Source organism: Miscanthus floridulus, chromosome 17 (assembly GCF_019320115.1).
Source record: "Miscanthus floridulus cultivar M001 chromosome 17, ASM1932011v1, whole genome shotgun sequence".
Taxonomy (NCBI): domain Eukaryota; kingdom Viridiplantae; phylum Streptophyta; class Magnoliopsida; order Poales; family Poaceae; genus Miscanthus; species Miscanthus floridulus.
This window is the reverse complement of record NC_089596.1, coordinates 93,032,859-93,044,275: the sequence shown is the minus strand read 5'-3', so window position 1 is coordinate 93,044,275 and position 11,417 is coordinate 93,032,859. Positions and strand designations below refer to the sequence as shown.

General features: G+C 47.6%; 2 protein-coding genes across 2 annotated transcripts; both read right to left on the bottom strand.

The window, feature by feature from the left end:
- Positions 1 to 827: 827 nt before the first annotated feature.
- LOC136518256 (uncharacterized) lies at positions 828 to 2,041 on the bottom strand. The gene has a single exon (XM_066511896.1). The coding sequence runs from the start codon at positions 1,923 to 1,925 to the stop codon at positions 1,047 to 1,049; it is 879 nt and encodes a 292-aa protein (XP_066367993.1). The 5' UTR covers positions 1,926 to 2,041; the 3' UTR covers positions 828 to 1,046.
- A 5,825-nt stretch (positions 2,042 to 7,866) lies between these two features.
- Positions 7,867 to 9,074, bottom strand: LOC136518959 (uncharacterized). The gene is made up of 2 exons (XM_066512636.1): positions 8,859 to 9,074; positions 7,867 to 8,669 (listed from the first exon to the last, which is right to left on the bottom strand). The coding sequence occupies exons 1-2, from the start codon at positions 8,901 to 8,903 to the stop codon at positions 8,214 to 8,216; spliced, it is 501 nt and encodes a 166-aa protein (XP_066368733.1). The 5' UTR covers positions 8,904 to 9,074; the 3' UTR covers positions 7,867 to 8,213.
- Positions 9,075 to 11,417: the final 2,343 nt, after the last annotated feature.

Sequence of the window (11,417 nt, the reverse complement as noted above, 5' to 3'; positions counted from 1 at the left end):
CTCTTTTACTGAGTTGTCGTGGTAGTCTATTTATACAACTCTATCCATCTAGTCCTAGTACAATACACATGCTGCAACAGTGACTAGATAACATACAGGACTGACTATGCGCCGGCCTCTGCATGTGGCTACAGTGCTGCAGGTGAGCCGTGCGGCGTCTACACCTACATCGGCTACAGTATCACAGCAGGAGGCCTTTTCAACGCTGTTTTTCCTTGTTGTGTTCACACAAAGAAAACAGTAGTTTATTCTAACAAACAGATCATGTGCATCACTGTCTCCAGATCAGGGAAGATATATGCTGATATGGGACAGATTTTGAAGCTTAGACCGGGTGACATGTTTTCTTTTTGGGAGGAGAGAGTAGCTTGGTATACTAGAAGCAGGAGTATTATTTACTTCGGTTGTGTGTGGTGTCGTATCAACATACGTGATTACCCTGAAGCCTGAAGTCGACACAAATTCAGTGTAAATTTAGGACGGCAACTCGTTGAATGCAGCATCATATCAATCCTATCGACGCAGTTAACCCAGAATTCCGAAGCACGCTTTCGTTCAGAAAAGCATGCACAACTTCCTTAGCCCTGATGTCACTGCTGTAACATCAACGTTTATAGGCCAAAATTGACTGCAAACTACGATTTTCTTCCACAACACCGGAAGGAAATAAACAGGTGCAAACCTTTCAGTTATGCAGCACAAGTAAAAAACCAGCAAGCTACCCTAGCCCTAGCTCACTGAACTCACTCACCTATGGACATGTAAAACTGAAGTAGCAAGTCTAAGAGAAACTGAAATAATGACAAACAAGTTCAGGGAGTGTCGTGTTCAAGCCTTCAAGGTAACAAAAATCAAGCACTGCAACTCATATACATAAAAAAACTGTCAAAAAAAAGTACTACTACCGTATGAAATTGTTTCATGAGTGCGCATCTCCAAGGAATGTACCCTCATCTAATACGTAATCCATGCGATTGATGCATGCATGAGCTATTCACAAAATCGTAAGACTAGTAGAGGCAATGGTCTGCTTCTGCACCACTACCTTATCTGACCCAGTTGCGCGTGTTGCGCTGCTGCTGCTGCGTCCGCAGCTGCTCGTGGAACCACATGATGAACTCGTCGGCGCGCCTGTCCACCGCGCTTTTCAACTCCTCGTTGTCCTCCTCCCTCGACAGGTACGGCGAGTCCGTGATCCGCACCTGACGCGGCGCCGACCCCACCGCCTCCAGCGCCGGCCACGCCGCCGCGGCGTCCAGGTCCAGGTCCAGATCGCCGTCGTCGTAGTCGGCCACCTCCTCGACGTCCATGAGCGCGAACAGCCTCGTCACCGCCGCGGCCGAGCCGTAGTAGTGCTCCGGCTCCGACGACGGGTGGTCGTCGTGTCCCTGGTCGTCGGCGGCGGCGCGGCTCTGCAGGCGCAGGCGGCGCTTATTCTCGCGCCGGCGCTTGTGCATTGGCGTGCTCTTGCAGCTGAACTCCACCTCGCGGGGACGGTACTGGTACCTGCACACGGCGGCGGCGGGGTCCATGGACCGGCACGACAACGACGGCGCCGCGTGCCTCGACGATGACGACGCGCGGCGGTGGCCGTGGCCGCGCGGGTACGGGTGCACCACCGCGGCGGCGGGGTCCATGGACCGGCACGACAGCGACGACAGGTACATCAGCGCCGGGTTCTCCTCCCTCTCCCGCGCGGTGAGGCTGCTGCGGCGGCGGTGGCCGCGGCGCTTGCTGCTGGAGAGGAGGCTGTGCAGGTGGACTCCGAGAGCGGCGAGCTTCGGCTGGTGCTTCTTGACGAGGAAGAGGTAGACGGCTTGCATCCCGCGCCACAGCTTCTTGGAGCTCGCCCCTGGGGCGTCGTCGCCATGTGGACATGCTCCACCGCTTGGCTCCATCGGCGACGACTGCCCACTGCTCATCATCGATCTCGCCCCTGTTTCTTTTCTCGTTTTGGAAACCTCTGGCGATCTTGGCCTTGTCTTTCAGGAAATGGTGCGTGTATGACGGGATGGAATTAATGACTGCAAGGAGAAGAGGATAGGAGGTGAGAGAGGTATTTAAAGGCAGGAGGCGACATTAGCGGTGGCCGTTGGGCCTCTGTCTCCATTTTTTTTTATTTCTTTCTTTTTTGGGAATATTTAGATCTCCGAATGCTCAAAGTAACGTGCTTATTCAAATTCATTCAAAGCTAATAGTGTAAATAAGAGGGCAAGAAGTTGCCTAATTTGGACAGTACTTCGCAAAATTGATTCCAACGAGCCAAGAGCCCAAGAGATGTTGCACGCAATAGACAAGCAACAAAATTCGGTAGCACTAGCATGAATAACCAACACTTATTTCCATATGTGCTATTTCATTATTTTTCTAGTTTTATTATCGCAATTATGTATTCCATTCCTAGTAGGTGTTTTCTTAATTATTTTACCTTTATCTCTATATTAATGTGTATTAGAGCTGAGCTAAAAATAAAGCCTTTTTTTCCTTCATAACGCAAAGGTTTGCGCGTTTTGTTATTATAAGAGTACGTGAAAGTTTTGTTACACCTTAATCTATCTAGGTGGGCAAAGGATTGTACATCAGTGCACTGGCCCAGCCTAGACACACAACAAAGCTTTATAAGGTACTACTCGCTGCAATAGACAGCCCAAATTTTTTTGCGCCGGCTTGCACAGGTTCTCGCTTGATCGTGGCCAACAGGTTCGGAACTTGGGTGACTGCTCCACGTAAGCACCGCGCATTACGCTCCTTCCAAAGCTCCCACACAACGCAGGCGAAGATGAGTCCGCGCCCTTCCTGTAGCTCTCTGACCACTGCGAACCCATATCTCCCACCAGCTGAAGATTGAGCGTCATGTCAATAAAGCCTTTTTTTTAGATGAAAATACCAAGTCATATATATGGTGTCATTTTTTTACGAAGATATGAACACAATTTGAAAAGTAGTGTGTACTTGATTTAGAATATCATCAATATTACAAAAGAAACTCAATACCTTCTATTTAAGATATGAATAAATATCGAACAATTATTTGTATTAATTATGCGCATCCATCAGGTCCGCATTGTTGAATGGAGAACGCGCGATGAGATTGTCATATCAATCTTGGCATTAGTGCGGCCATACAGGCAGAATTACTAGTGCAAATTCAGGACAAACTAAAATCCCTTGTATTTTAGAATTATGCAAATATATAGAATGTCTTTGTATATATTGTTCCTTTTTGTGTTTAATTTGTGTGATTCATGATTGAGATTGGTTCCTGCACAACCTTGCGTCGTTCAATTGATGATATTTAGGAGTGATTAGGTTCTTAATCGGCATTCATTTGGAGATGTGAGCCCAAGCAACATATTTTGAGCTAACCCAACTATACTAATATGATGCAATATTTAAGCAACGTTTCCAATAAAAAAAGATAAAAAGATCATTTATAATGTTATATAACTTTTTGACATGTGTTACTGAATTCTAGTGGCCAAAATATTAAATACCACTACTTTAAAAACTTTGAAAACTAACACAAACCAAACAAACAATTTGCAAAAAAAAATGACGCTGGCTCTAAGTGTTTTAATGATTTTTTTGTAATTTATATATATGAATGTATTGCCGGAAAAAATAACAGTAAAAGGTATTGTAGTGAGATAATGTCCACATCTTAAACATCATTGCATGACGGGAGAGGAGCTTGTGTCCTATTGATTTTCTGACAACAAATCATCAATGATCATATTCTGATTAGTTCTAGTGGTTGCTCGTGAAAGAAACAGAGAACTGTATGTGTCTATATGAGCTGCGGCCTTCCATGCATGATTTCACCATCATAATCCTTGGGTCAAGACAATGGGTATATATTTCTCATCGAGCAAGCGTTGGAGCATAGATGGCATGATCTGTATATGGTGACAAGAAAATCACCAATCATTTTAGCTTGTTTGGGCACGTTGATAGGAATATGGTGAGAAGGGCTGATGAACTTTTCATTAACTAGTGTGATTAGTCCAAATGTCGGGATCATCATGATGGATATTCATGGCCACTCATGAACACTCAAGACAACGTGGCAATAGGCATTTCTGCGAGGATCTTAGAACGCGTTTGTTTCGAGCCTTTTGCCCCGCTATCGGTTTAGATCGGGATTGAGTTACGGTACTTATCTTTTGGATTGGTTGGCACGTAATCGGTTGATGTAGCATCGGATACGAGCGTGGGAAGAACGATACCACCCATTCCTCGATCAACTCTAATGATTACGGCCCGCACATCACGTACTCTCCGCAGAGCTAACCAAACAAAACTCGATTTCCGTTGGACTGAAACTGATAGCAGGATGATCTTTTCTTTTCGCGAACACGCTTATGCATGTATTTCATTAAGTGGGTAATAGCAGGATGATCCATTTACATTAACATTACCTCTCCCTAAAAGGAACCAAACACCACCTTAATGGTTTGAGAAATGAGAATATCAATGCCAGAGGACACCAGGCCTCACCAAAATTTTAAACTAGTATATAGGGTGTGTACTTTCATAGAAGAGAAAAGAAACATTAGCAAAACTAACAGAAGGAATTGTGAATGGGGAACAAACTACATTAACAGAGCCTGCATTAACATCTTTTGTATTCGGAGTTTTTTACTGAAAATAACAATTAAAAAAAACAAAAGAGGCATGTGTGTTTGCTCCCCTCTATGAATTATCACACAAAGGAGTGGAATTTTGATGAGCCGCCACTAGGTCTAGATACCAAGCCAGCTTAGCTCAGTCCAACCTATTACCATAACGAACTGGCTTGTTAACTGAGACGAGCAACAGATGTGATTTGGCTTTGGTCGTTAGTAGCTCGAGCTAGCTAGCATGGTACGTCCCTAATAATAAAAATAAAAGAAAAATAGGCGCAGCTCCAAGAACCGGGCCTTGCACTGCTCGGCCAGACGGACACCGCCATGCCGAACGCCGCGTTCGCCGCCTGCATGTGCTTATGGTCGTCACATGATAACGATTCACGACAGGGTGGCCTGCATTCCTCCTCGTCTCTCTCGCCTGCATATGCCTCATCAGCTGCCAGTGCCAGCAGTTCCTCCCCGGAGACGCGTGAAGAACAAGCTCGTCTCGGAGGAGGACGTACGCGGCTGGGATGAGGAACACATTCTGCATGCTCTGCGCCTTCGAGCGGGAGTGGGCTATGCCTATCGCCTACCTGCTCGCCAACGCCGCCGAACGCGCCATCGCCGGGTGGGGTGGCCTGGCGTCGTCCACACGGTCGCCATCACCCTGATGGCCTGATCCGCCGTGTTTGCCCGCTCGGGCGGCGCCAAAACGGAGAAAAGAAGAACGTGGGGGAAACTAAAATACCGGCGTGATAGGACGGATACGCGCTTCTTCGCGAAAAGCTACAGAGTTGTTCGAGAACTATACGATTCGCTTCCCGAAGTATACGATTCATGTACAGTGCGGTTCAAAGTTTCTGTCGTGCTCATACAGTTTGTTAGAGGTTCAAGCAGTAACGACTCTCGGATTCTTGCTGAAAGTTGTATGTAACTAACTCTACAAATGTACTCCAACTCCAGGCATGTATAAAATAAAACAAGCATGCATGTATGGCTCGACAACTTGGATACATACTGTTTCTCTGGAGAATGTAAGCTTCAGCCAGATATTTGCTTGGTTCATTCAAGTCTATCTCGATCTAGACCCATAATGGCGACAGGTGCCCGGGTGCTGACTAAGTGACTGATCAGTATTCATGTACCATTGTACCGTTTCATTCAGTAGCACCAAAAATAACTCAAGTTTGGCTGATCCTAAGCTAACGCGGCTATATGTGCCAGCCTAATCTAGATCTGTCTGTTGGGCAACGAATTTTGTTAGCCACTTCAATTTGTCACTTGGCTTGTTACTAGTTCGCATGTGAATAAATACTTTGATTTAGTTATTCGATAATGATACAGAGCGGCTGCCCGGATAGACGGACGAACCCGACCCGCCCGAGCCCGACCCACCTGTGTCGCACGCCGCCTCCCGCACTCCGCCTAATCCTTTCCTCGATCGCTCACTCCCGCGCTCCCTCCCTCCCTCCCCCTCCATTGCGACCCCGCGCCCCCAGCGACCCGGCTCCCACTCCCCCCACCAGAGATGAGGACAACGGCAGCGGCTCCGATGAGGTAGGTCGGTCCTCCTCCGGATCTGAGCCCTCCCCCTCCTCTGAGGGATACGGCGGTGGCTAGGGTTCCGGCGAACTCTGCTCCTTCCATCGAGCTCGAAGGTGATGGGTTAGGGGCTGGAGCAGCCTGCACCTCAAACCCATCCCCTTGTTGTTTGTACGTCCTTGTTGTTTCTCCGTGTTGCAGGGGGATTTTTTTTTGATGTTGTGACAGATGATTTTTGAATGTTGTAATAGGTGATTCATGTGTTGCAGAAAGGGGTTCTAATGTTGGGATTGTATTTTTTCCCCTTCTGTTGCAAATTGTGAGTTTTAACTTTTTCTACGTGTCATGGCAAGAGATTTTAATTGTTGAAATTACCTTTTTCAAATGTTGCAGCACTTAAAGGTGATTTGAAATGTTTCCATTTCCACGTTTCATAGTTGATTTTGCGATGTTGCAATACTACTATTTGAGATGTTGCAGTACATAATTTTCGATGTTGCATTACATTATTTGCGATGTTGCCCTACATAGTTTTGCGATGTTGCAGTATTTATATTCCAATGTTGCACTACATAGTTTATATAATTTTGCGATGTTGCACTTAAAGTGTTTTGTGCTCTTAGGACGGGGGCGCGGTTGAGGAACGGGGCGCGGTAGGGAACAGGGACAGGGGCGCGGTGGACGCAATTCTATTTGATTTTACGTGATGGGGCGGGCGGGTTTATGAACGGGAGCAGCGTCCGGGCGCATCTCGCACGCCAGACGTCCGGACACTAGGAAAGCCGTCAGTTATTAGGCTATCCTTGGCAGAGTTTTTGTTGGTGCTTCTATACCAACTTAATCTAAAGCCATGTCAAACGTGCACACACGAGAAAGAATTCTAAAGCCAAAACCAAGTAAAAAATGGTAAAGCCGAAGCCACCAAAACATGACTTCCTCTGGCTCACCCGGGTTACTGTCAAACTGGTTTGCGTAGCCCCACATGCGACTGTTCAAACAAAACTACTGTTTGCTCAACCTGAAAGAAAGTGCTTGAGTTCTGCTATTGCGCTTACCCTAAACTACTTTTTTTTTGAACCTGGGTTTTCTCATTACTCATTGGCTAACAAATCATTAGCAACAATTACAGGATATGTGCCCTCACACTCCAACACAGGCCTTAGTTGAGGGCGTGCCGGGTGGGGGCATACCGGCCATAAGCTGTGAGCGAAAAAAACATTTTTGAGTTGAGCTCAGTTCGTCCATGTACTAATAGCAAGTTACTCCGATCCTGGTCATAATGTAACTCTGTTTTTTTTTTTTTTTGAGGGGACATAATGGAACTCTGCTGCTTATGCAACTTCCATGTAATCTCCTCGACCTCGACGGTTAATGTTTGCATGTGTTGTAGTTCCGACTAAAAAAAAAAGAACAAATTACTAGACCGGACCGTCTCATTACCGTGTTTTGGCCCACCACAGTACAGCCTCCTCTTCACTTTCTTGTCCCAATACGAGCCCGACCCAGTTACCCTTTCGAGCCCAACTCGGCCTAAACATACAGCCTCCCCCGAAAGAAAGAAATGGGTCTGCGCTGAAAGACACAGACAGTCAGAATCAGACACGGAAATTGATATTGATACGGATTATAAGAAAAGCGAACATGGGCATACTTATTATTACAACCAGCACCTGGATCGTACAATACAATATGGATGGATGTATGCATGCTACCTACTACGTACAGTACAACTATAGCTAAGTATACGTACTAGCTAACAACCACCTGAATATCTGATCTCTGATGATGCTGCATCCTTCTGGTAGCATGCATGCATGGATATGTGCATGCTACCTACTAGTAGCTGACCTGAATATATGATAGATGCCTGCTGCTGGCAGCATGCAGGTTGCGTGATAGTCGTACTACTGCACGTATGTATATACAACACTTATATGTATACTACGTCCGGCTATATATATGCATGCGCCATGCATGTATAAATAAAGGCCCCTAGGGGAGCAGCGCACGCAGCATGCCGCTGTCGAGGTCGAGCGAACAACGCGCTCGTGGTCTCCGGTGTCAGACGTAGGGGAGCGCGCAGCTGTTAGCGCGGCTGAGCTTGTCGCAGCCGCAGGCGGACGGCGGCGTGGCGGTGGCGCCGACGCCGACGCCGCCGCCGTCGCCGCTGTTCCTCCAGCTCCGGCGCATGCTGCTCTTGCGCGCGATGTCGCGCATGGAGCTGGCGAGGGACAGCTTGGGGTTCAGGCGGACGGTGGAGTTGAAGCGCTCGCACATGGCGGCGTGCGCCGCCACGGCGCCGCCCACGGTGAGCGACGGCTCACGTGCCTGCCGCTCCTTGACGGCCTCGGCGCACAGCCCGCACACCCACTTCCCCTGGAACCGCTCCCGGACGCGCCCGATGTACGTGGGCGTGCACTCCTCCGCCATCCCGCAGCACTCGCACCGCACGCTCCGCGCCTCCACGCCGACGACGCCGTCCACCGCCGGGTCCCCGCCCTCCGACGAGCCCCAACGCTGCAATAAAGGAAAAAGCTCGTCCAGGTCAGTACGACAAAACACTTGCTTATTAGTTGCTTGGTGCGGTGGTGATACGATCATGCATGCATACATAAAGCTAGCAGTCCGGCCGTGTAAAGGTCGGTCGATCTCGATCGATCAGGCAGCTGAGCTGCTAGCTAGCAGATGAAGGGTGGCGATCATTACCGTGGGGGCGAACTCCGTCTGTCTGCTAGCTAGACGCCACGGCATTGTTGAGCAACGACGGAACGGCCTCTCTGTCGTCGAAGCTTCTTTCAACCGACTGTTAACACTGTCGTGTGTGCTAGCTAACCGCAAGAAGAAGCAGGTAGTTAGCCTGACCAATCAGTCAGTCACTTCTGCGCACGGGTAGCCAGGCTATCACCCACACCTACTTGTGTACTGTCGTGCGCACGGGCTGGGCGGCTATGGGTGGCGACGCCCCCCGGGGGCCTATTTATAGGCGCGGGCGCCGGCGGCAGGGTTGGTCCCGCCCACAGTATCAGAGTAGTATCACAGGAAAATCGGCTCACCTCTCTCCTGCAAATCCTGTGTGCGCGTGCGGCGGAAAAGGGGGAGGACGAACCACCTGACGCTCGAGCAACTAGGGCCAGGAGATTGTTACCCCAAAAGTGCGTCTCTTCCCCCACGGGATCAAAATATCCTGTTCGCTTTGATCTACAGATCTAACGCCACGATGTAGATCTTTATTTGCGATCGATCCATCAGTAGGCTTCCCCGAAACCTATCTACCTGAGGAGAGGAGAGTGATTATCTGTCGTTGCACATGAACACTGACGTCTGTACACACTTGCAACCTGCAGCTTCGATCGTCATCATCAGAGCTCTGCCATTGCCCATTTGCATACGTCCAGTTGGAGCAGCCTGGACGAGGATGGGTGTGGATCGGATGCATGCATGGATCGAGCAGCGGGTTGTCGAAATCGCGCGCCTGTGATCGGCTCACGGGATGCGCATCGCCCGCAAGGGGCCTTGCCATGACAGAGCTCCAGGGCCTAACATCATCTCCTGCAGGACGGTGAGTGCCTTTTCCCTGTTCATCTCTTTACTTTTCCTTTTCAGACCACTCCGTCCGTCGTCCTCGTTCATCTGTCCTACTGTTCGTGCCGCGCTCCTCGCCGAGACGAAGCTTTCGCCTCGGATGATGACTGGCCGCTGGCGTACAATGACACCAAGAGCCAGACGCCAAGAAACCACCACTAGCATAGGATCGACCGGAGAAGAGAGTGTGATCAGAATCATCATATCATATCAGTGTCCCAAGTGGCAATGTGGCATGGAGGTCGCATGCATGGAGCTCCTGCAATTGTACGCTATACAACAGTAGCAGAGCAATGATTCTTTGCCGCTTGTGGTGCATGTAATACTAGACACTAGTGACGTTTTATGCAAAGAGCAATATATAGGGAAAGCATATACATGTATGATACATGTACCGGCACGAACAACATCCCATCCTTCGGAATCCACATGGCAAGGCATGCAAAATGAGAAAAACACGTGGACACATGGAAACTAACTGGGCTTACATGCACGATTGCAGAAACACCAACCAAATACTCTAGTTTCTTAGTTTGTGTACAGTGCAGACGAGATTATTGTTCTAGCAACAACTTTTACATGGATGATCTAATTAGTTTTTCTGCACTTGCATCCCTACCACGGTTTCCACAGCCGGATCGTCCGACGAGCAGGTAGTCAGAGCAACTTTCATCGCCGGTTTGTTAGCAGGTGAAAATTGTTTCCACCACGGGCTCACCGTGTGATCCAGCGGTGGTAACCACCACGGTTTTCACTCCTGGATCATCTGATGACCCGGTGGTGAAAACGATTGTCATCACTAGTTTTTCTTGTCACTGCGCTCCACCAGATTTTGAACTGGCAGTGAAATGATATCACCGTTGGTTCTGGTCAAACTTACGGTGAAAAACATGCTAAGAAAATGAAATTTGTAGTAGTATACATATACTCATATCACAATAGGTCATTCCATCACTTGAAATCCCGTCCCCACCCAACTGCTAGATTTTACATCTATAACGCCATAACCTTGCTAATATAAATTTATGCACTCAAATTTTCAATATAACACTTCCATTTTGTAACATTATAAGAGCAGTTGCAGCGTTGGGTGCTAAGGGGTGCCAGTGGTTGTCAGAATACGATTCTAGGATTGTCTCACGCTGGAGCTTGTGGTAACGTAAGCACCACCTTAGTTTGGGTGCTCTGTTTTAGGATTAAGATGACTACTTGTAAAGGAATGTGTCACTTCCATTAGACAGACTATTTATGGCTACGGTGGCTTAAATCTTTTAGTAGGAGTAAAAAATTGTACTTAAAATGCATATATTATTGTAATACAACTTCTGGTGATTGTGTGTGTGCGTCTATCTAAAAAATATTCAGATATGCCTTCAAACATTTGTTTAGATCCATACTCATTATCTAAGAGCATCTCCAAGAGATTAGCCAAATCATTTTATAAAGGTAAATTTAGTTATTATTAAAGAAAAAACGTATCCAATAGACTATGTAAATGACTCTATAAATTTAGAAGCTCTCCATCCCACCTCATTCGCTCTCTATTTTTGGATAGCCTACCTCACTAGTCATCTAGTCTCTTGATTTTACAGAGTCTGTTGAAGTACTCTAGCATTTTTTTTGTCAAATCTATTTTAGAGAGTAGCTAAATCAGTAAATTTGGTTAATCTCTTGGAGATGCTC